Source organism: Diadema antillarum, unplaced genomic scaffold (genome assembly GCF_040938485.1).
Source record: "Diadema antillarum isolate AM-2024a unplaced genomic scaffold, OU_Dant_1.0 scf00000197, whole genome shotgun sequence".
NCBI lineage: Eukaryota > Metazoa > Echinodermata > Echinoidea > Diadematoida > Diadematidae > Diadema > Diadema antillarum.
Window position 1 is genome coordinate 2,656,312 of NW_027271086.1, and position 26,474 is coordinate 2,682,785.

At 39.0% G+C, this 26,474-nt stretch overlaps 1 protein-coding gene across 1 annotated transcript in view; it reads right to left on the bottom strand.

The window, feature by feature from the left end:
- LOC139723654 (dual specificity testis-specific protein kinase 2-like) overlaps positions 1–24,990 on the bottom strand; it is a 101,222-nt gene extending 76,232 nt beyond the window's left edge. Inside the window, exons 1-3 of the mRNA XM_071634879.1 lie at positions 24,834–24,990; positions 15,047–15,409; positions 7,611–7,732 (exon numbers count right to left, since the gene is read on the bottom strand). Of these exons, the coding sequence (XP_071490980.1) occupies positions 7,611–7,732; positions 15,047–15,340 (416 nt within the window). The 5' untranslated portion in view covers positions 15,341–15,409; positions 24,834–24,990. The remainder of the gene's footprint in view (positions 1–7,610; positions 7,733–15,046; positions 15,410–24,833) is intronic.
- Positions 24,991–26,474: the final 1,484 nt, after the last annotated feature.

The window sequence follows — 26,474 nt, forward strand, 5'->3', positions numbered from 1 at the left end:
ATAAGCCAGAGCAGTTGTACACTAGTAGGTACATCATTTACAGTATGTTCACACATATCACCATAGCCTTGATCGCAGACTCTTAGAATATTTTTAAAGACCCAACACAAGTCACACAGATGTTGAGCATACCTCCTCCTGGCAAGAACGGTACATATACATGTTCGTAGCTCTGATAAAAGAACAAATAATGTAAACATACAATAGGGTATGTGCATCTATAGATCATGCCATAGTCTCTTTTACATAATAATACAAAGTCTTTGCCAGAGAGGCCCACTCTGCTGGTGCAAGATACAAGAGCTACTCAAAGTATCACGGCTTTCATCGCACCGCAATCACACACTCCCAACCGAAAAGCGGCTGAGAGTGGTGATCTGCTCGAATTAATCACTTGGGCAGCCATCTAGAGCGGTGTTGACATACGCAACAACGGCCACAGCACTAGAGAGTACTTGGCAAAAAGATAACCGGATAAATGGAAATGAGGAGGCATCGAAGGACATGATACAAAGCATGTCTTGCAGATTTCCGCTTTCGCTGAATTTTTTCATTTCAAACAGTTTTTGACTTCCTTTATCTCTCAATCTGTCTGTCTGTCCTTTCCTTTTTTTTCCCCCTTTAATCTCTACAGCTCACTGCACTGGATTAAGTAGTTTGCTGGAGCCCAGGATTACACTAACAGTACAAAGAACTGTTTAGAATCTGCAGATGACAGAAAATTGTTTTTGTAACAGGTGGCCTTAATCTTTCAAACTAAGCCTCTCTTTTTCAGATGATTATAAAGCTTGAGGAGTGCTACACATGTAGCCTCTATGAATTATTTGTTGTAATTGTGTATTAAACTGGACAGATTATACAATATATGTAAAGCACATAACAAAGGATCTTGCACTCTACATGAACTACTACCTCATGCACTACAGTACGGTTATCTATATTTCTAAGACAAATGTCAAATAATGTGACATTTTCTTTTTCATTTTGATACCCCTTCCAATAACAAATTTCGATGGTCAGAACTCTCCAAACGCCATCAGTCACTAAGGCTGCAGTCTGGACAAAGCCTACATGTATATGGTCTGGCTTCTGAGCGCTGACCTCTGACAAAGCATTCTTTCTGTTTAAGGCTTGAGTATGTTCGAAGCTTCTCAGCCTCAATATCACCATTTTCCAGACCTTGCTTCAAACTGCATACAGTACAACATGATACTGTTATTGTACATGTATACAATAAAAAAAAACAACAACAACAAAACAGACTACCATCCTTGTGATTGCGTAAGGCGTTAGATGCAATCTACAGTCTGTTAAACTCTGCGGTTATGCAATGTGGCTCGGACTCTGTAGGATTGTGTACAACTTATGTATGCACAGGCATTGCTATCTACTGAAGACAGTAAAATGCCATGCCAGTTGGTGGTGTAGTCTCGTCTCCAGACTGGCAGGAGTGTTACTGTCATAACATGTTGTAAATGTTGTGGGTTTGAAGTATAGAATGTAATTGCAGGTTCACGATTATCAATATAAAATGGAAATCAACATGGAACATTTCAAAATAAAATACTCGAATCCAGAAACAAGGAAATACATCATGCTGAAAACGAACTGTGCAAATGTATAATCTTTATTTCAAACAACTAGGGAAGCAAAGTTTGAAAGGGGGGGGGGGACTTCCAACAAAATTTCACAGTTAAGGGTACCAAGATTTGTTTGAGGCATGTGTATTGTGCAAATGATCATAAATTGAGTCCTAATATGAAAGCTTTTCAGTAAATACATGAAGTACATCAAAACACAATGTAAGCACTCTTCCTACTGTAGACAGTACTTTCAAAGTACTAACTTGTCTTTAACATCCTTCAGGCATCACTAAGGAGCACATTATTCATCCCTTTCACTTGCAACATTCTTTTTCCCCCTCAAGTGCATATTAAAATTCTCTTGCACTGATGCATGTTGGTGTAGAGCTCAGCTCTGCAGACCAGGAACATTCTTTCCCATCAATCTGTAGTTTGATGGCCACTTTCACTAAAAGGCTGTCCTTCAGTTTAAATCTTTTACCACTCTATTTGTTAACTTTCTTCCTCCTTGTTGTACCAAACACACGTAAAAAGCACAATTTTCAGTTCCTGGAAAGTCTACTGTTCAAGTATCAGACTGGTGTCCCCATTAAAATGACACAATTAGACCTGAAGTACATTGTAACGAGCTCACGGTGATATCAGCTCCAAACAATTCAAACAATGATGGGAATTCTTATGTTTATGAATTCCATGGGGCTGACACCGTGCTTCTGTGCAGGAAATCTCTGCAGAGGCAGCTGTCTGTTCCCACCCCATCATATACACACACATAATATACACTTTTAATACACACACACACACACACACACACACACGGAGACATGTGCACACTGTAATAAAAACATGCTCTACCCCTCTCTCTCTCTCCTTTCTTTATATGTGCACACACACACACACATACACACACAATACTGTTGTATAATACCATATTCTTCATCCCTTCCTCTACCCCATCTCTCTTTCTTTCTCTCTTTCACACAGAGGCATTCCTGCATAAACTATGCACACTATCTTCTTTTTTATTTTCACGTACCCACAAAACACCTCTCCCTCACATACACTATCTCTCCTTTTTAAACACACTCAGATACACACACACACACACACACACAATACACAGGTCTATATAGTGATTATACAACATAGTATTTCAATATTTTTCTCTCCCTATTTGTATTGGACAGGCCACATATCAGCAGTTGCCTGTGTTCTGATGGAGACGATACTCTGAACCGTTCTCCGTTAACAAAATAATCGCTGCATTTAACAAGAATTAGGTTCCACATCAAACACACACAAAAAAGCAAGCATGATACCTGATTAGTGGCTTTCATTTGGCTGATAAATACTAGTTAGAGTTTGCTTACTGGTGTTGGAACAGAAAAACTTCTACTATCACATGTTCTGTTTAATGGACAAGTTCACCTTCATAAACATAAGGATTGAGAGAATGTAGCAATATTAGTAGAACACATCATTGAAAGTTTGAGGAAAATCGGACAATCCGTTCAAAAGTTATGAATTTTTGAAGTTTTTGTGCAGTAACCGCTGGATGAGAAGACTACTGCAGTGTGTGAAAAACTTAGATGTCACATGTGTACAACAATATAAGGAAAATATAAAGAGAATTTCACAAAATTTCATCTTTTGAAAAAAGTACACATTCCCTCGACTCGTTACCGACAAATGTTATGGGTAATATTATTCCCTCTGCCTTTAGAAAGAGGCAAGTCAGGTGCTCTTTTATTATGCGAAAAAAGTGAAAATATGTTGAATTTTCTTTATATTTTCTTTATACTGTTGTACGCATATGACTCACAAGCTGTAGTAGTCTCCTCATCCAGCGGTTCCAAAACAAAAATTTTAAAAATTCATAACTTTTGCATCGATTGTCCAATTTTCCTCAAACTTTCAATGATATGTTCTACTAATATTGTTGCATTCTCTCAATCCTTATGCTTATGAAGGTGAACTTGTCCTTTAAATACACTTCACAGTTTGGCACAACTGTATGAGTCATACATGTAAAATGTTTACTCTGTTTTAATGGGAAAATTTTGCTATTTGGAGCATGTGGAAATATGTTCTTTAACTATATGATGACTGCCAATTGCAAAGGTACAGTACAATGTCATGTATGACCACGATCAAATATCCAGTCATTCGTGATAAGGGCAACATTAATGCTATTCAAATATCAAAAAGCATTTTTAGCATTGAAATGTTGAGAAAAAACAAACATTGTATTCTAGGTTCTAAATTTTGTAATCATTGTAAAAAAAAAAAAATTTACACACACTTTACTGTAGTGTACAAAATAAAATGTACAATGTTCACAGTAAATTTCTCATGACCACTTCATCACAAAAGACCATACTAGTGTACAACTCTATTTAACATACATTGTAAATACCAAATGTCTTGCATACCATTATAACAAAAGGTCATTCTTGACGACCAAAAAGCTTTGCCTAGGCTTACCGAGAATGATCTGTAAAAGCAAATTACATAAACTGAATTCCAGGTGCAGAACTCTAGTAAATTTAGAATAAATCTGTTGGTGAATTAAACAACCTGCAATTATACTATACACTTGTAGGTCCCACGTGGACTCCCCCCCCCCCCCCCAAAAAAAAAAAAAAATAATAATAATAATAATAATTATAAATAAATAAATAAATAAATGAATAAAAGATACAACAACAACAACCACCAACCAAAAAACAAACAAAAAACAAACAAACAAACAACTAAACCACAAAACAGAAGAAATACATTACAAAGATAGAAAGTGTTGATGAAATGGCCTATTGACCTGAATTGCATCTTTCAGATCACTGCCTAACACAATACAGTTGAACCTCTCGTATCCGGACAAGTCGGGACCGGGGCTCATCCGGATAAGGGATTTGGCCGGATACGGGAGACTCATTGCTTTATGTACGTATACATACACAAGTACTGATGTAGCCCATTGTAGTACCACATGTAGTAATGTGTATACTGCAACCTTTTCATTGTTACATTTGGGGATGTTTGGGGATGTTAAAATGTCTGAGGGTAAGCAATTTGGAAGGAAATTTGATGTAATGTATGTTAATCATGTTGGAAGTGTAATTCATGTGTGTTTGTGTAGGAGTTCTCAAGGAGTTGGGAATCCCCCTTTCCTCCCGTAATTATATTAAAAAAAAAAAAAAAAATCACGGCGAGATTGCGTCCGTATAATAGAGAGATCCGGATAAAGGGAGGCCGGATAATAGAGGTTCAACTGTATATATGATAATTTGTGAATTCACCTTTGATAGACCTGCTCCAAAACCATACCCACAATTTACTGACAGTGACAGTGAGCGAGTGTCTGGGTGCAACCAATTTGGTCCACAGGCAGACAAAATGTGATCATGACATCTACAGTCAATGTCAGACATTCACTGCATTCTCTGGATTCCTAAGTCTTCAACGATTACATACTGTCTGCGTTATCCGCAAATCGTGTACCGGTATGCAGCTCTGCAGTTCATCAAGTCTACAAGATGCTATATGTACGCGTAGATTGTATGCAGATGTTCTCCATCTATAAAACTCCTTTGCACTGTATCTAACTTGTTGCCAATTACTTTGAAATACACACATGCAGCTGCTGTCTACAGTGTGTAAAGTACTCAGTGTACATAACGAGTGTACTGCTGTCATCTTGTCCAGTATAACGAGCATTTGTATAAACAAACCAATGATGTCTGAACCATAGACTAGTATTGTATCCTTGGCTCTGTGTGTATGTGTGTGTGTGTGTGTGTGGAGGGGGGCATGTGTACAAGAGTATTTTGAAGCTCAGACAATTTGAAGTGTGCTGTGTGCTAGCCTCACCTCAACCGTCTTCAACATTTTTTATTTAGACTGTAAAAATATCTGGCAAAGTGCCAGTAGCCACATGCAACGTATAGTGTAGGACAACTACACAGCATATATTCTGTAGTACAATGCAGTTTTTATGCCCCATAGGGAAGTGACAATGAATGAACAATTGCTACATTCTCCGCTGCCATTGTATGAAACTCGTGAGAAAGTTCAAAGACCAGCTTTTCTCCCCTTTTTCTCAACTCCAAGGTAAACACAAGAGGACTTTGCAGTCAATGTGTACAGTCATTCAGTTGGTATTCCCTGTCACTGACGATGACATCTTTTAATGCCAGGAGTGTGATTTAAAAAAAAAACCCACCAAATACGATCTAACAAAGAGCTTTGCATTCCTGGGTTGGGATATGTAATGATGCAGCAGTACTATTAGTAGCATGTTAAACATGACTTCTTGACTGGTTCAACCAGCATTCAAATCGTCGATATGGAGTCTACAACAAATTACGAACTCAAAATGGGTTCTCTTCCTTCATAAGACCCCCCCCCCCCCCCTTGGGAACAGTGCGATTTGCGAGTTCGCACTCTGAAAGAACAATGCAAAATTCAGTCTCTTGCTTTCATTGGCACCTTTAAGGCCACCATACTGTTGAGGCAACCACTGTGATGGATTAGCCTGACTACACTGTGATCCATCACGGTACACACACACACACACACACACACACACACACACACACACAACGATAATAGAACATAAAAAGCATGATGAATAGTGGTACATTTGTCTGGGCAACTCACGCGACTAATTCTCCTCAATTACAGAACAAATACATGTAATTACGGTCTGATCCAAGCACTTAATTTATCTATGATAATTTGGATTTCTTGTCTTCATGTGCTACTGACACTGAATATTTAAACTACAATTGTAGAAATGTTTGTTTGCTTTCTTCTTTGAGCAGGAGAGTTTGTTTCTACCAACAATGTAAAGCCCTGCACATCATTTGCTTACAATAAATGACTGTCAATTCATTAGAAAACAGATGACTTTCAATTTATTTGATAGCAAAATTACTATAAAGTCATTTGACAACAAATTACTATTAATTTCATTTTAATAACAAATTAGTACACATTTATCTGACAGCAAAGCTCTTCAAATTCTGCTTGACGATAAATTACTATGAATTCATTTTAATGACAAACACAATGTGAGAGTGAAAAGTACTGTGGCAAATTTCATACTTGTACTTGACACCAACCTTCACAGACCAAGCTTGCAGTAGTCATGCAGAGACAACATTCAAGGGGGGGGGGGGGGGGGGGTGGGAGGGGGATATCTAGCAACCACGAACTGTGGTAGTATTGAGTGAGTATGCTAGCACACTAATGCATTTTCCGTATTGGTATAGTCCTGTACTTTTTTTTACTTTTTTTTACTGGCCCCGACCAATGCTATATTATATTTATTCTGTTATTTTACCTGCCGTGTTGGACCAGTAAATTCAGCAATCCCTGAAAAGTTGCTGATCCAACAGTGATTTTTTTTTTTCTTTTTTGACCGTAGGACCAGTGACAGTGCTCAGCATTGCTGTAGCGAATGTCTTTATTCCCTCATTGGGCCCGTGCAGGATGTTCTATATAGACTACAGGAGTTAATAGTTGTGTGACAGTATGGATGCTTCGAGAGAAGATTTTTAAAGATTCCTTAATTGGGGGGGGGGGTATTAGGCCTCCTGGGGGCCCCCAAGGAGGGGCAATGGTGCCCATTTGAACAAACTGAGATCCTATCCCCCTAGACATGCTACCTAACAAGTTTTGTGAAAATCGGCGATGGGGTTTTCATGAAGATTGAAAATGTAAAAAGTTGATACACATACTGGACGCCGGACACCGGACGCTGGACGCCGGATGCCAGATGCTGGACAAAGAGCGATCGCAATAGGTCACTTGAGTTTTTGGCTCAGGTGAGTTAAAAAGCTAAAGTGGAGGGGGCGGAGGGGGGGGGGGGGAGATGGACATCCGCTCCAACCCACCCCCTACGGGTGCTTTGCTAAATCGCTGTTTCTCACTCCCGGCCAGCTGAGAAACACAGCATCTCTGCATTATACCTGTGTGAGCCTTCAAGCTGAGAGATTTGGTTCGTAGGTCCATGGTTCAACTTACCTGACAATGTTTGGGTGCGACACGCGACACATGAACTGGATTTCGTGCTGCACGTTGTCCCAGTTGTTCTCGCATGTGTTAATCTTTGCCGCCAGGACTTGGCCCGTGCAATGGTGCTGCACCTGTGGATATTATCAAAAAGACAGCGTTGGAGAGTGATTGTTTTACTTCTTTTTTTTTTAAGGGGGAAATTCAGACAGCAAATACAGTGTAATAATAACAAAATTTGTGTATGCATGGATGACGAGAAGGAACAGAGAGATAGAAATTGAGTGAACGAAAAACAGAAAGATGGAGGCAGAAGCTGGGATAGACAGAATTCACATATTGAGTGCTCCTGTTATTTGTTCACAACACGCTTTCCACTTCTATTTTATGTATAACAACATATTGAAAGATATGATTTTTATTCATGCCATACAGTTGTTGATGCTGACAAAAAACATTGTCTTGATTTTAAAAAAAACAACCCTATTCGAGTCCTTTTCTATTATATAAAAAAGGAAGTAACAGCAGGGTGTGAGAATAGAGATAAATCACACTGTGACTTTATGATTTTTTCTTGCAAAGTTTTGTACAATTACAATTGTAGACCAGTTGCCTCATGGTACCTTTGTGATTTCTATCCCAGTAGACCTAAATATGACCTAAGTGTCACAATGCCCTGTTACCCAGAATATGTTTTCATTGAAAAGCTCAACAAAATGTGCTTCATTGTTGTGTCACCATGACATTAGATACTATGTACATTGATATCCATATGGAGTAGAGAGGGGAGGAGGGATTTCAAAGTAATCCTTTACGATAAAGCACACATAAACAGCATGAAAGTAAGGGGATAATGTACATTAAAATGTACAGTACATTGCATATATACCAAGTATGTATCATACAAGTACGTTGTATACTGTAGTCCTCAGAATATTTTTGGTAGCTGTCGCTGTGAGTGAATGAAAAGTAGTTTCTGTCACCTGATTCTTTCGGACAAATACCTTTCTTTTCTTTCTTTTTAGATACAAGTTTTTACACATTTGAATTCGCATTAAAAAAATAATTAGCTGAAATAAAACCCAAAGCAAGGCTACCCTAAAGCATTCATTCATTATGTGTGCATAAAACTTGGCTTCAGCTAATGCATTGACTGACTTCGCTGAGAGCAGATGGTCTCCTATTCACTTCCATAGATTATAGCATCACAAGATACTACTGATCACAGTGTACACGTAGCACTTTCACACTGGAAATACATCCACAGACTTGCAGACATCCACAGACGACTAAATTTGACAGCAGCTTCAGATGTCATAAAATTTTCAGATGCTGAAATGTCAAGGTGTTTGCTCTGTAAAATGCTAATCACCTCCCTCCCGACTGACCCACGGGAAGAAAATGTCTCACCTTCACTTCTTCAATTACCCCATCCCCCCCCCCAAAAAAAACCTTTTTTATCACCCTACCCCCTCCCCTTAACAACTTTTTGTCCCTTTCCCATACTATCACAAAGTTACACACACACACAAACAAAAAAAAACATAACAAAGATAAATTCTAGGCCACTGATCACTTCAGCCTTGGCAGTGATTTACTTCAAGTCCAGTGGCTTCACACCCAGTCGCTCCCATGGCTAATCTAGCATACATTTCCGGAACACCCACAAAGGTATTAACTGTATCAGCTAAAGCTATAAAATGATGAAAAAGGCTCCATCAGTCAATGATGTACAAAGGACATGGAATACAATCAATGCCATTATGCCAACAGCTCATCAATACTACAGATGATGCCATATTAAATGCTATATTACTGCTTACAATCTGCAGGACTATATTGTAAATGTATTAATTTGTCAAATTAACAGGTTTCCCAAAAATTTGTATATCAAACAGTGTTATGGGCAATTCCTTATCTTTTTTCTTTCTCTGCTAGAAGTGCATCATTTGTCATTCTATGCAAGCGTCAGGCTAAATTATGTACAGTGTATGACTAATAACAAACAGATACAGTGATTGTGTACAGTGTGTATACAGTGAAGCATTTAATGTTATGAATGTGACATTAAAGGCGTAATTTAACATTCGCAGATGAATCAAAAACCCAGCATTAGTGCTTCAAAGTAGTTCTAAAATGTGAGTTAGGGATAGAAACAACCAATGTAAAAATTTGAACCAGTATCTTATTGTTAAATATACAAAATGTGAAAAATAGTTGTAATAAAAATGTCTCCAGATGAAACCGTCTACAGTTACAGCTGTATGGTTTAATGAGAAAAATGGTGACATCTCCTTATATTTTAGGCTTTATTGCAAAAAATTTATATGGTAGGATGTTTTGTGACAGAACTGACCAACACATTTGTGCATCAAAAGTGATATCTTGAACATTTTTTAAATCACTGCTCCCAAAGGTAAACAGGACCTTTAACTTGAAAAAGTACAAATTTCCTGATGTAAATATCTCACAGCAAACCGTAGGAAATATTCAAAGTTCTCATACATGTATAAAAAACTTTGAAGAGGAAATTAGACAAATACAGTATAAAGGCTTACAGCTATCTTCATTAAACAAATGTACACTGTACAGTGTAAGGAATGTGTGGTTTGAGCTAATATTTGGCACTTGAATGGCATTGAAGTGATATTGGGCAACCTTTTCACAGATAGAAATTTCAGTGAAAATTGGGAGAGGTCATATTTAAAGGACAAGTTCACCTTCATAAACATAAGGATTGAGAAAATGCAACAATATTAGTAGAACACATCGAAAGTTTGAGGAATTTGGACAATTGATGCAAAAATTATGAATTTTTTAAATTTTTGTGTTGGAACCGCTGGATGAGGAGACTACTACAGCTTGTGAGTCATATGCGTACAACAGTATAAAGAAAATATAAAAGAAAATTCAACATATTTTCACTTTTTTCGCATAATAAAAGAGTAATTGACTTGCCTCTTTCTAAAGGCAGGGGGAATAATATTACCCATAACATTTATCGGTAACAAGTCAGGGGAATGTGTACTTTTTTCAAAAGATGGAATTTTGTGAAATTCTCTTTATATTTTCCTTATATTGTTGTACGCATATGACATCTAAGTTATTCATACACTGCAGTAGTCTTCTCATCCAGCGGGTACTGCAAAAAAACTTCAAAAATTCATAACTATTGAACGGATTGTCTGATTTTCCTCAAACTTTCAATGATGTGTTCTACTAATATTGCTACATTCTCTCAATCCTTATGTTTATGAAGGTGAACTTGTCCTTTAAGGAGAGACATGTTCACAAATTACTGAGTAAACTGGGAATGCCAATAACAAATCAGGTTCAGGCAAGGAATGATCTCTCTTTCAATTTATACTTTTTGATATCCCCAACGAGAATCTGTCTGTAATGTACAAATATGTATCGATAAAGCAGAACATGACACATGACCAAGATACATCAAAGTTTTGAAATACAATAGACTGTAGGCCTATATGAAAATCTGTAAAAAGTGGAAAATATCAATTCATCAGGGGTCCACTTCTTACAGATATTGCAATAGAGACCACTGCTACAATACTCATTGTGAACTATTGTACATTTGTATGTGTAGATGACCCTGTATCAAGATGCGTACATGTTTCCATGGAAACTGCTGATATTGAAAGACCTGTGTATTAAAGCTACAATCATAGCAAAGTGATTTGTGAATCAGATGCCCCTTTATACACGCGTACAATTGTACACTGGCTTCCAACATTGCACAAACAATATTTCATCAGCCAAGCAACCATTACAAGCAAACTTTCCAGGCATTCCTTACTACAAATTTATACCAAGTACATGTCATGTGAAGGCTTCCAATCCTCTGCCAAATCTACACGTAATCATGGCTTCAATATCAAGAAATACCAAAATATCAAACTGTCCTCTCCAGTGACTTTGCATGTACTGTATCATACAATCCATAATGCAGTCATATCCAAAATTGGGTACATGGTGGTTTTACTCATACACATTAAAAAATACAAAAATTACAGGTTAGACTACAGTGGAGCATTCTGATGAAAATGAAATTCCCTTGGCAGGTTACCAAGATGATTAATGGGTTAAAAAAAAAAAAAAAATGGTGGTATTATTGCAGAGAGGGAAAACAAAGAAAAATCCAACAACCTCTACCATGGAAACCAGGCAAGAGGGTCAAAATTCTACCCCCTCATGATGCCGACCTTTGACATCAAGGAATGTAAAACAAACTTCGGGGAGGGGGATCTGTAGAAATAAAAACTTTGTAAAAAGACAGGTTTGAGAACAGTGTTCTTTATGAGTGTCAGGGAGCAACTGTGCTACAGAGATGCTAGTACAATATCAAATGCAGTTTCCTTGTCATGACAAACATCTACATGTACACTGAAGCAGTAGGATGTTTGGGGATGTTTGTTATACAAATGTAAATGCCTACATACATTGTAGGTCCTACATGTAACTTAATTGTACACAAGACCTGATACAAAACTGAATTGGAATAACATGTGAACTTTGAGTCCCTGCTTGCTGCTTTCTAAACAGTTGGTATATTCCAGGCCACTTGAAAAAAAGGACTTTTTCCCTCCATAAAAAAAACTCTTTATTTCATTGTATGATTATTTCTTCTTCTTTTTTTGTAAGACTTTTTATAGGTACCGTATAAATCTTCAATCCTAACATTTCCACATGTTTATAAAAAGAAAAAACAAATAGAAAAATCAGGACTATTACAGATTTGTATATATACAGTATACGGCATGTATGTCAGCTCAATGGCTTACAATGCTACATAAGTATTTTACAAAAGCGTCCACATGTCATTTTCATCATGTACATACTGTACTTTTAATAGTTTTGCCATGACCTGAATAAAAACCATGTCCACCAAATACATAGAGAGAGTAAACTATGGAGACTTCCCATACACCTTCACAATTGAAGCCTTGAGAACAGTAAAACCTACGGGAGTACAATAAACTGGCTTTCTTGGTTACACTGTGAGACAATGATGAGTTCCACAGAAATTTCAAGGACATGACAGAGTACAAAATCAGTGAAGTCACACATCAGTTTGACTTTTATACTGCCCCTAGAGTGGTCGCCCACCCCCCCCCCCCCCATTGCCAATAGTCTGAGTCTGAAGTTCACATTCCTTACAAAACTTGTCACAATGCCATCATAGCTTCACCATAAAATATCGTCCAAAGAAGAAGTGCACAGTATGACAAATTCCGATCAAACTACCATTTTGAGCATACAAACTGAACAGAGGCTGTGTAAATGATGGAGCAATGCTTGAGGGTGTTTACAGTAGATCCAAAAATTACCTTGTACATTGCTCCCACATTTGTAGAACAAATTTACAATATGTTGCTGTCATTTAAACTAAAGCCACATTCACATTTAAATACTCTGTGGTATATCAAAGGTCTTTTAGTGGGTACCGTACTGAAACTAATGGCTGAAAGGACACATACTAACATTTACCTTGTTCTGGCAGCTTTATTACATCAATTTTTGCCTACAATTCATGTTGAAGGATTTTTTTCAGATGATATTGTAAAGGCAAAAAAGGTATTTGTTGATTCAAATATTACATGCATTTTGCTTTTTAACACTGTACGACTGCTTCGTGCTACTCCCACTCTAAAACTGAGTGAACAAATGTCTCCTCTATACATGTACAAAGTACTACAGTATTTATTTTGATGTAAAACCTGCAGGCATCTGTAATCTATTTTCACTGATTAAGCACACGATAATATAAAAACACAAAGACACAGACACAAGGCTGCTTTAAATATTTCAACAGTCACATACAGTGTATTTTGTAACAAAGAAAAGGGGGTTAGAGTCTTTTTTTCCATACTACTTCCCTTCATTGCAAGCGTTCACACATTGTAGCTCGATGGTGCAACACAGTGAAGCTCATACTCAGAAGCTTGGCCAACATTGAGTAAACATTATTTTGCTTGTGGGGGAAGTCCAACATACAGTTAGAGCCCAGTACCGGTATCGGCAGCAATGATTCCTTGTCATTTGTAAAGGCCTCAAAAAGGAGATTATTAAAGCAACCCTGTTGAAGCAGTGTACTTCCTTCTTCTCCTACTGACCCGGCATACATTATCCCCCCCCCCCCCCCCCCACCTTCATCTGAACACCATCCTATCATTTGACATTCCACTATGGCTACAGGACACGTGTCCAGTATACGGTACTGTACAAGCTGTTATTTTCGCGAGGGTTTGATTTTCGAGAATTTTGCGAATCACATACTTTGGACTGCGAATTTACCAACACGCAAAAATATCTCCATGTGCTAAGGTAATATTAGTGCATTTATGTTTAGCGTTGGCGTCAATTCACGAAAACAACATCTTGCAAAAATGTCTATGACCTTCTCGTTCGTGAAAATATCTGTACGCGCAAAGAACAGCGTAGGCTATACAGTAACTTGTAACATGCCTGCAATGGCAGAAAAAGCAACTCCAGGCATCATGGGGATAAAAATTACTGTTTATCAACAAGGTAAAATAAGGTACATTTTGTATAACGCTCAAGTTACAGTGCACAGTTTCTCGGTCAGGTGAATTATAAAAAAGACGGTATTCCTCATTTGAACAGTATTGCGCAATGTTTCTATCCGCATTTTAGATCATTACTACTGAAACTGCTAGATGTTAATGAGTTTCAAAGTGAAACTGTTGTCTCTTACATCGTGAATTAATTTCTTTTCTCTTAAAAGGTAACTTTAACAAATTACCCTCAGAATTGAAAAAAAAAAATGTATTGAAGAAAGAATATGAAGATCAGTTTCATTTCTGAGTAGACCTACACAAAAAGAGAAAAAATATCTTGAATCATAATGTGACATATGTTGGATGTTTCCCTTCTTAACGAGGGGAGGGGAGGGTTTAAAATGGAAATTTTAATATCATGATATACGGGATTTCAAATAGCTTCAGAGCTACGAGACTGAAAGCACAAACACCAAAGTCGATAAACACCTTCTCAGAACTGACAGACTCTGCATAACAGCAGAGAGCTCTCCATTCCCCTGGTAAGACCTTTTTCTTCCTTTTTATGACAAGACATGCTCACAAAGCCTGATGCACGAATTGCCTTATCGGTGGAAGTTCCCTGTAACATTTTCAAAGTGATATACAGACTGTATACTAACATGTAAGTATGAAACTGTTGATTAATAAAGATGATTTAAAACCATTGAGACACTTGCTCAACATACAATGTAATTCAATTAATCTTACTCCTGCAGATATTTTCTTTCATATTTCCACCACTTTGCAGTTGGATTGCTTGTTTATGTATTGTTTTTGTTTTTGTTTTTGTGGGGGGGGGGGGGGGGGGTGGTGCCAATGAGTATCTTGATATTTTAATTGATTGTACATTAAATACAGAGCATACTTTACCTTGTAGACAGTGGCAAAGAAGCCGCTTCCAATTTTCTCCTTGGTGAAGTCCTCCAAGAAGACGATGTTGGTGAGGGGTGAGGCCCGCCCCCCAAAGGACGAGGTGGACTCCCCTGCACCGCGGCACCGCATGTGGAAGTCGTTACCCTGCGTGGAGAAGCGCCGCTGGAGGCTCCCCGGCAATGGAGACGGGGACGGCCTACCGACCAGAGGGAGCGGGATGTCGCCCTCTTCTCCTTTGGGCTTGCCGACGCCATTGGGGCACCCATTGCTGGCGGACGGGACGGCGTCCATGGTGATGGGATGGAGGAAGGTTATCACCTCGATGGGTATTCTAAGAGTATTGTTCTCATCTTGGAGATTCTGTGCATAAATTGGAAGATAAAAATAATAATCTTGATAAAATCAGTTCTCTATAATCACAGGTCAAAATAGCCATCTCATAACTCCCTCATCTGTTTTACATGTAGTAGAGATAAATAATGATTTCAATGTCTCAATGCACATGGATGATGTACATTGTATTCCTCGACGATATCCCCATTAAACTCGCTGGAACACAGTTGATAGGAGGGATGCACATACGTACATACATTGTAATATAGAGCGAGGAAGCATGACATTGTACACACTCAATATTTCTAAACTTAGAACTTTTTTCCATGACTAAACATATAACAAACATAGTATGAGACATGTATGAAGATTTACATTAGCTTGGTGTATCATACTGAAACACCATGCCTTTACAATTGTACCACTTGCCTACATTGCAGTTGGGCAATATCCTTTCCTATGCAAATACTGGTAATTTATAAGGTTCTTGAATTTGAAAAAAAATTCAAACATCTTTATTGCAGGATTTGGCAGCCTTCCCCTGGTCTTCGTTCATCTGGCCTTACTCTCCAGATGCCCATTACACATCTCAAGGGATACGGAGACCCGCGAATTTTTCTCTATCGCTCCTCGCCTAAGATGGAACTCCCTCCCATCTTTTCTCTATGAAATTGACGAACTGGATCACTTCAAAGCCTCACTCAAAACTCACATTTTTCACCAGGCATTCAATTGTTAACTCTCTCGGAGTCTGCGTCTTTGAATGTTTCTATAACAGATACACGTATGGCGCTATACAAATGCTGTGGATCATCACCATCACCATCATCACTAATACAGTGTACAAGTTCTGTTTGTTGTAGGACACATACGTTATGTACACAGTGTGTGTATTCATCTTCACAGTGTTAAAGGGATGGTATAGTATTGGTTGAGATGAGGATTCAACTTTCAACTATTTGCAAGATACTTAGAAGCCACGTATGAAATTATATACCCTGTAATACTTCCACGAGGAATTTAAAGTTTATTTTATGAAAATTGGTTTTGAAATGACTATATCTCCAAAAACAAAGTAATCCTAATAAAAGGTGGGTTCCACCTTTTATCAGGATCACTTTGTTTTGCATGTATATCTCAGCCATTTCAAAACCAATTTTCATCAAATAAACTTTGAATTCCTCTTTTAGAATTATATGCTCTTTCATAATTCATAAGAAGTTTCTCATCTGACAAAGAAAAGTTGGAAACCTGAAGCCCCATCTCAACCAAAACTATACCATTCCTTTAACATTTAATTTTAAGATAAACGAAGTCACCTCACACTACACAGACTCACAATCCTGAAGATATTTACTTGTATAGTGAGGGAGTATTAAAGGAAATTTTAGAACGGAATTTTGATGAAATCTTTCCTACTCACATCACATATGCATTGATCAGCCTTAATATTTCGGAAGAAGTATCATGTACAGTAGTACAATAAAGTTATTGGTAAAACAGGATTCACTATTCCAACAAGGAAACTGGATTATAAATCAACTGTCCCACCAGAGAAATTTAAGAAGCTTACATCATTGTAGCTCACAAAAACAACAACAGAGTTTCAGAACTATACAATCTAGAAGCAGTTTCAGACTTGTAAAAGTCCTATAAACTTGTTTGCTATTAAAGTTGCAAGTGTTTCTGAAACATTTCTTGCAAGGTGTCTGAGCAAAATCCTGGTTGTTCAGACACTTTAAAGATGGATTTTACTTGCTGACTGCTCAAACCGCATGTGACATCCCATACAACAAATGTTGATTACGCTCACAACTCTTGATGTACTTTAGTATGAAAGAGTACTGTAAAAGTGGATATTTTCGTGCGACTAATTTTTCGCGCTCGGCGAGGTAAGAAGAGTTTCGCGTGTTTTCAATTCGGCAGGATCAAGACATCAACTACAGGAACATACAATTGTATGGCAAGCAAAAATATTCGTGTGCTTTTATTTTCACGCTAGTTTCTGATTGCGCGAAATGCACAAAAATTTCAACACCGCGAAAATTTCCACTTTTACAGTAGTGCAGTTTGTACGTACTATACACTCACACCAGGGAGGTGGGAAGAGACATCCCAGAAGCTACAAGGTCAGGCTGTTCATGAGTCATTCTCCTACACAAGTTTTACAGGGTTTAACTGTTCAGCATCTAAAAACATGCATCCAAAATTAAGCAAAACTTGACTTGAAATCCACACTCTGTAACTACAAGTAGGACTGGAAAAAAAAAGGTTTTTAAGGAATATGATTCAAGTTTGTTTTTAGGATAATTCAAACAATTTTTAAACCAAAACTTTTATCTACACTACATGCATACACAGTGTAGCTGTATTCTGATTTTAAACAACTCTGTCGTGTTATTCTGGAATAAAGTGGAAAAGCATCAGGTTGAGTCCAAACGACCCTGGACGTCTGTCTACTCCATTTTCAAATCAGGCCTCATGCCATCATTGGCGGATGGCCAGGCTTGCAAAGGGGAAGTCTAGGCATAGAACCCAGTTTAGCCTTCATATCCTGAAACCATGCTTGTGCGTGACGCCCATTGCAATCAACATAATGCACAGTGTAAATACTGTACTATTCCCTCTCGCTGTTCAAACACTTCCAGCGATCCTGTCTTCCTTGTGAGACAAGGATTTCAAATATACTGGACAATTTTTTTGTTGCATCATCCCCCACTATTCCCCCTTCCCGTTTTATAATAAATAGAAAAGTTTCCTTTGAAAGAAGCCTGCATACAATGTACAGTGCATGTATATGTATGGCAAAAACATTACATACTCAGAGCCAGTTCAGAAGTGATGTTTAAACAACACATAAGTTTACTCTGAATTTCCTCCTCAGTGTTTCTGTGGATGTGATGTGAAACAAACTTGCACCAGTTGTTAATATCTCCCTCCTGACTGACTTTGGCCACTGAACAATTTGTATAGCGCAACACTCACATGCACAAAACGTGACCACATCCCTAAAAATAGCGTTCCATCTTTGACCTCATCATGTCAGTGTAACAGCAAACATTCGGTATCAATGACCATTGTCTGTTCAAGTGGAACCTACCACAGAAACTGACTTTTTACACAGCTTTATAATCCTCGAGGGTACACATATTATATCTGAGGGACAAGTGTACACTGCCGTGTCATGTGTTTGAAAACAAAACCGCCAGGTGAAGTGCAAAGAAACGTTTTGCTCTGAAGGCCACTTGCTGTCAGATGACAGTACTACAGAGTTGTACCTAACCGTACTACACAATGTATACAGAAAACAAAAAACCCAGACGTACTTGGCAATGTCTGCTCTCTTATACTCTCTACCTGATGGTTGTAATTCAAGACTAACAAAATAATGTGCACTTTACTTGGCAGCAAATGTTCTCATATGGGATAGTACTACATGTAGTACTTAAGGCCCAGCTAGGTGCCAGACTATTTCTACAGAAAAGGCCAGACTCATCAGTCACAAGTTGGTTGATAATATCAATCAGCACTAAAGATTATATTTTACAGTCACACTAACCCTATGCTTGCCATTCACAATGTTTTGTTAAAATGTATGTTTGTTTGTTTGTTTGCTTCGTTGTTTTTTTTAATAAGGAATGGGATTACATAGAGTTTAGGTTGAATTCTTTGTACGGGGTATCACTTTAACAATACAGACATTACATTTTAAAGAGAACATTTTAGGAAGCCTGTAATACATTTTATAGGCCATATTTTTTAATGATCACAATGTATGGATTCCCTGTGTCTCTACTTTCTCTTTTTCACTGCCGTACCAACAGAAATTGCTTTGCCAAAAAACCGGAATCCTAGAAGATACGTAGATCAAATGTATGACACACAATACCTGGTACAATTAGCCTCATGATTTATACAAAGTCCATGCTCTTGCAGAGTGTGGACACAGTTGACACACTGACCATGCAGCCATCTTCAAAGGGCAGAGAACGTCTGCACTTTCTTGCTTTCCACTCATGAATGCACTGAGGTGTACATCCATTTGATTATAAATTGAAATTAGGACAAGGAACTCATTCATGTCTATCATTGATGTACACAGCATGATGCGAACACAATAACCGAAGAGCATACATGTAGGCCTACATGGTAAAACCCATCACACAAAGGATGACTTCATGCGTTTTCCTCAGTGGAGAAAATATTTTGTGACTTTTATGCAGCGTCAATACGAGAGTACTGCATTGCGTGTCTTGTACAGAACTTCAATTCAGCTGCAACCTTCATGCAGCAAATTTACTGTTGTACCAAGAAGCAAACATACATTGTAGGCACAAATACTGTACAGTAATCATATCTGCCTGCTACAAATCACCAAGGTCTAAAAAAAAAGAAGAAAAAAAAACCAAAACACTTGTCAACTATAGACCCGTAAAATTCTTTCCCCTCAGTACACCTGCACGTAGAAAATATTCATGAAACTGTCTATAAAGACCACTTGCCCAAAAAGACCACTATTTTCTGTCTCCCTTTACAACAGGTTGTCTGCATTTCAGATTTCATGATACTTTCTCCTCTTTGAGAAGGACTTGATTTTACTACAGAACTGACCTATCATTATACCACCTGTACATTTTGAAAGGATCTTCACAAAACACCATGAAATAATCATTCCTTTTCTAAGCAAGTTTCATTCCATGGGGGAAATGGGCAAAAGCCAATTGGGTAATGCACAGGATGAATCGACCAATCACCCGAGTCAACCCAAAATAGTTCCTGGAAAAGTGTGATGATTATGTACTTGACAATTTTGTGTGACTGCCTAATGAAATCTTATTAGCTTTTCACAGCACATTTGATATCAATGCCACTGTATAAATTTAAATCTGCACCATCATGACTGCTAACACACTAGATCCAGATCCCCTAGAGTGTTGAATACACCTTCGGCTAGCCTGTACAGTGACAGGGCATGTTTGGTTGACTGTACATGTATGTAGAACTACTAGTATTACATGGAAGAAAAAGAAGAATCTTGAAGAAACTGCAGAAATCTATTCATGCGTTACTTTTCTCTGAGCATTGTATGGGCAAAAACCATCAAAAATGCAACACATTAAATATAGAAACACTAAGATTTACATGTATCATTTCACCTCAGATTTAGGAGAAGATGTAAATTTATCACAAGATTTATTGCGTAAATTGTTCAAAAAATTCATGTTCGATCTTCTATAGTACAATATAAAATTTGAGTCTCATTTGCCATATTTCTCTTTGTCGTCTGCTCGTTACAAATGTGTACAGCGATCGTGGGTATGAATAGTGATTCTGGTGTATGGATAAGATGTGAAAGATGTCAATTATTCCATTACGAAAATCGTGTCTGGAATTATAATGCTATATTGCACCGTGCTTAAAGAGAACTTTTTGAAGGGGGGATAATTTGAAGTCTATTCCCAAAATCAGGGTGAATGATTTACATAATTTTGCAATAGTTTATTCGCAATTTTCATGACTTTGTGAATACAGCAGGACTTGATTCTGGCCACGTCAGGACCGGCAGGCACCCGTATACTGTAAAACATGATATATTCGCGGCATGAAATTTTCGCGAATTGGAGCCGACAGCCTTTTTTGTGGCATGAAATTTTTGCAGATGACCACTGGCGTTCAATGCATATAGTGTAGACAAGAACTTTCATGTGCATTTTAATTTCGTGAATCTTGGCGCTCGTGAAATTCGCAAAAATAAAATGCACACAAACATTCTGGTAATATGATCCACTCTCCTACCAAACGACACGGTAACATCAATGTTAGGCCTGAAACTCTATGCCATCTTCAAACCAACCATGTCAATTGACAACTTATGCACTTGTCAATGTAATGACGCACCCCACTACCCCCGGACATGGGTGCGTCATGGTCATTTTTTGACTGACCACACGGGGTTTTTGACGCACCCCCACAGTCACTTTTTGACGGATCACACGGGGTTTTTGACGAACACCACAGTCACTTTTTTGACGGACAACACGGGGTTTTTGACGAACACCTAGGTCACTTTTTTGACGGACATCCTCGGTACATTTGACGCACCCCCGTAAATACTGAAAGGATTTTTGCATACGCTTTATTCAAGCAATTTCATTTTCTTTCGGTTCGTAAACACAATTTGTCAAAGTTTCGGCAAGTTTCCTTACCCTGGCCCTGTAAGCACCGTACCGTCATTCACCGTACATCACTCTGCTGCTACGATATTCCGAATGTATGTGCATGCAATCCATAGCCATACATATGACTTGTCTGCAGATGCGCTGTATGTGCGCGGCCATTTCTAGTCCGGTTGAATGCAACACATGGACGATGTACGTTCGATGAGGAATATAAACGAGCACGCTGCTCACTTGCGAATTGCACAGCGTTAGCGAGCGAGTCGCGCACCACTAACACTCGACTTGCCTGCTACTGCAGGTACGCGCAGTACGCACCACGCAACGGTATACCAAAGATCGTATACGGAATTCCGTATACGATCTTTGATTTTACTATTTAGTACTGTGAGGTTGAAATCGTTATATCGCTAAACAGTCCGTCTGGCTTGAGATTGAGTATACGTGATTTCATGAGTTTGTTGGAAAGAAAATGTGAGGAGAAAGGGTGGCTTTTAACCAGATTCGGGCAAGCATTTTCCCCTCTTAGGCCTACTCCAAAACGCTTCCCGACTTTGATTTTCACTTGCCGCGGGAAAGCGCTCACTGTAAATTCACTCGCGGTACGTACGTGTATCCGGTACTGGTATACGTAGCATGCAAAAATGCGTGCAGTTTTCCATAGCCAAGTGCATACCATGACGCACCCCTCGGTTCAGAATAATGCATGTTATTTTCCATAGCCAAGTGACGTACCATGACGCACCCCTCGGTCAAAAATTTGACGACAATGATGGGATTTTGACGCACCTCTCGGTCAAAAATTTGACGGACATAGCTGGTAAAATGACGCACACGTGGGTCACAAATTTGACGGACCAAACGAGGAAATGACGCACCCATGTCCGGGGGTAGTGGGGTGAGTCATTACATTGACAAGTGCATTACAAGTTGTGGAGTCTAACGTTAGATCCTTACAAATTGTACATATGTGATGTGTAATACAGTGTCTGTTATTGTTGGCGAATGCTGCTTTTTCTTCCCCTGGAAGACACAAAACATGCATAAAATTAGAGATAGAGATCTATTTACTCTCTGACTCTCACTAATTTAACTGTCTTGAGACTCCTATCAATTCAAAGTAGGGTGTCTGATCGCGCACTGCTAACCCTCGACCAAAACGCGCCCCTATCTTATAACACGCAAGTCCCATAGAATGCAATGGAGCCGCGCGCCTACGCTGTTTTGACCCAGCATTTTTGAGCCAAATTTCGCCTTTATTGCCAAATCCCCAGACCATGCCATTAACGAATCCTGACAAATTTGGTATCATATGAAAGAGGAAGTTTTTCTCCATATCCTATCAGAATGGCGGTACATGAATCCGACGATAAATTGATGTAAAAATCGATAGAAGCACATCTATCCCCATATCTCAGCGTCTGCTTCGGTATTTGTATCGCCGTGAGACATACTAGTAGTTGAGGACATGCTGAATCCGATGGTGTCGCTAGTTTTTCGCTAGCTCCACGCCTAGGTGTGGGGATATCGCCTTGAAGATACCCCTTGCAATAATTTTTTGGTCACAGCGAACGTTTTAGGCGGGGCTTCGTATGCAAGAATCCATAGTAACTTCGCGCGAAGGGGCTAATGCATATGTAAATTTGATTACGCATCGCCGTCTAAAACCACATGGCCTCTGCGGTGTATGGGGATGGATCGCATGTGCATGCGGCGCGCGCCAGATGCTGCCAGCAAAGAGCTACCTCTGTGTGTGTGTGTGTGTCATTACGTGTGTGTGTGTTGTGTATGATGTGCATATCACGAGGCAGGAAACTGCGCTGTCGCTTGCGATAGCTCCTACAACACGCATAGCATGCACTCTGTACTGTACATATCGGATACAGTCACGCTCACAAATCACGTACGTCTTGCAAAACAACCAGACTCTACTAAATTTCTGTCTACTATTATTAGTTTACTTGTGGATTGGTTATGATCTTATCGTTGTTCATTTATATTTCGAAAGTGCACTCGCAATGCTCGAGTCACTGGCACTAAGCCGTTAAGTCGGTTGTGAATACAATCACGTCCGCTTAGCCAAGTGCGAACGAAGTAGGCCTTATAAACTAACGTTAGTGGTGGTAGCGGCAGCGGTGTATTACGAACACCCGATCGACAAAAAGGGCGTGCAAAAGATTTCGGAAGACTCTTATTTGGTCATTTTTGCATGTACGAATAGTGGTAATGTGGCATCAATTCCAAGCCTGTGGCTGTAGAGGTTGTAGCTTGTACATTTCACGCGAGCTGCGTGCACCTGCTCTCGACAATCGACTGCATATTTCTTCAAACCATGCTCGCCATGCCTGCTGCCCTGGCCTACAATCGCGATGCTCTCCGCTTGGCTCCCCGAGTTACCCGCGGGGCTGCCTAGCTGCTGCTAGCTAGCTGCGCCTGCATACATACGCGGGGTTCGTACGTGTTGTAGGGCGCTCAATACGGTACATGTAAATCGAATGTAAACTGAATACCGAGCACGTACGTACGCACGCAGCGCACACAGGGTATGACAACACATAGGGGGAGTGGCTTCTGCGCTTGTTACGCAGATTTTCTCACCGCTGTACGCTCATTATCTGATCGCTGGGGATCCACACGCGAATGCAGCTTTTCGGCGTTGTTTGCAAACATGATTTGGGTCACATTTTCATGCGTGCTCGTAAAAAAAGGGGTGATATTGCTGTGATTTCAAAGTTAAATTTCTCAAGATAGAAACATCATTTCGCCATGAAATTTGAAATATGTCTTAATGATGTAATTCTCTTTCATATGAAATAATTCACAATTCGTTTCTCACAGAATTTCAAAAGTTACAAAAATGCTCCAGACACCCTATTCAAAGATACAAGACTCATAGTCAAATACAGAGAAGGCCATGCTCATGCATGCATGTGACCACGAAAACAAACCATGGCATTAATTTGTTCCCTGGGCCTGAGTCGGGCATTGTCATTTGCATGCATGCATGCACAAATGCATTAAACATTTGTCATAGACCGATAATGGCTCTGGTCTAGATCTCTTAATCTCTAATAGCTCCTAATAATATTACAGGAATTATATCTAAAGTCGTTGAGCTGCTCTGGGTGATAAACCCCGGGCGCTCCGTGCACAGATGTACATTTCGGGCTCGGCTACGAGCTCCGTTCCGTCTGTACACATGTCAGCATCACAGGTTTTTGGGGGGGCTGGTAGTCTGAGCAGCATGAATCTAAATAAAAGTATTAACAACTTACCCAGCATCGTGGCAGACATATTCTGGGATGAAAACAGGGGAGAAAACCGTCTGTCAAATTCTGCAACGAAGATCTCGCGTGTCAAAACAGGGGTCAGAGTGAGCGATAGATGTGAAACTTGTCACTGGCGCTCGACGATATCTCGTCCAGTAGATGATATACTAGTACCTGGCAACATCATCGTGAATGCATGCATACATGCATGCTCAAGCCTACGCGATACATACACTTGTAATTGTACGTGAGCGTGCGTAACAAATCACCATGCAGTACAGCACTCAAGCTGCGATACGCACAGCTAGCTCGGAGTCGTATGTTGTATGGTACGCTAGCTGCAGCCAGCTTCCAGAGTTCGTTCCCACGCACGGCCTGTTTATTTCCGTCAACAAACCACCATTCAGACGAAGGCATGGGTAGTGTGTAGACTAGTGTTCCACGGTATGAGCACAAGAGAGGGCGGCAAACTTCAATCCACCTGTCGTCACTATTGTTTGTACCGTGACCGCAAAAACAAACGAACAGACCGGACTGTACAGAGAGAATGCCGAATGAAACAGATTAACCCCCTTGTAAACGACCGAAGTGGATTACTTGAGGTTTGAGTCAGGACTCGGGATTAGCTTGTGTCACACTTATACGAATGGAATTAAAATCTACAGCACAATGATTCCTTCCTATATGATCGTTCGGCGAAAACAGGGCGTCACTTGCCCGAGTCACTATCCGATGAATGCTCCTTACAAGAGTAATTTTATTGAAAAAAAAATACCTCCATTGGACATGCCACGCCAAAACGTGGTGAAAATACTCTTTATACATCATTGTTTTACATTGTTTCCCTCGAGAATGCACCCTTACCTCCTTCTGTTTTACTTTGCTGTATGAAAAATGCTATACAGGTCAACTAAAAATAAAAACATACATACACTCACACACAGAATGTATTAAGATCTCATTCAGATGCTTTACGTAAATGCATAAATTATGATTAAAAATTTCATTTCCGCGGCATCTTGTTAATTTCTTTTTTTTTGAAAAAGTACACTTCCAGATTTCCGCAACTGGCATTTTTGTTTTCTCTATTTTTTATCTCAAAGTTGCTTTAATCACTTTTTATTTTTGTTAGGTTCACTTTCTGTGAAATAATTAATGCATTATTGGGCAAAGTGTCTTAAGATTATACGAAGAGTTTGTTCGCAAAAACCGATAAGTTCATTTTTGAAGATTTTGAAGTACGGTCTCTGTCATAAAGTACAAAATAATACCTTTCAAATGATATATTGGTCACTACATAATAAGGTATACATTTTTGAAGTTATGGTCAAAAGAAGCGAAATTTTCTTATTATTCTCCTTATTTTTCTTGACCTTTAATCGCAAATATCTCCATTTGACAAATAAGGACTTATCGGTTTTTGCCAACAAACTCTTCACTACGAACATGGAACATTAAACACACTAGTGGGCCATGTAAACATAATAAATTGAAACAGCTCTTTTACTCAACCTTGCGGAGATGTGTTATCTAGACAATAGCAATAGGTTAGCCCTATCAACAAAACCCTACACACTGTATCCTGTAATAAGTTTGAAAGATCACCTCCAATCGGATGATGTTTTCATGCCAACATTATCTAGTTTG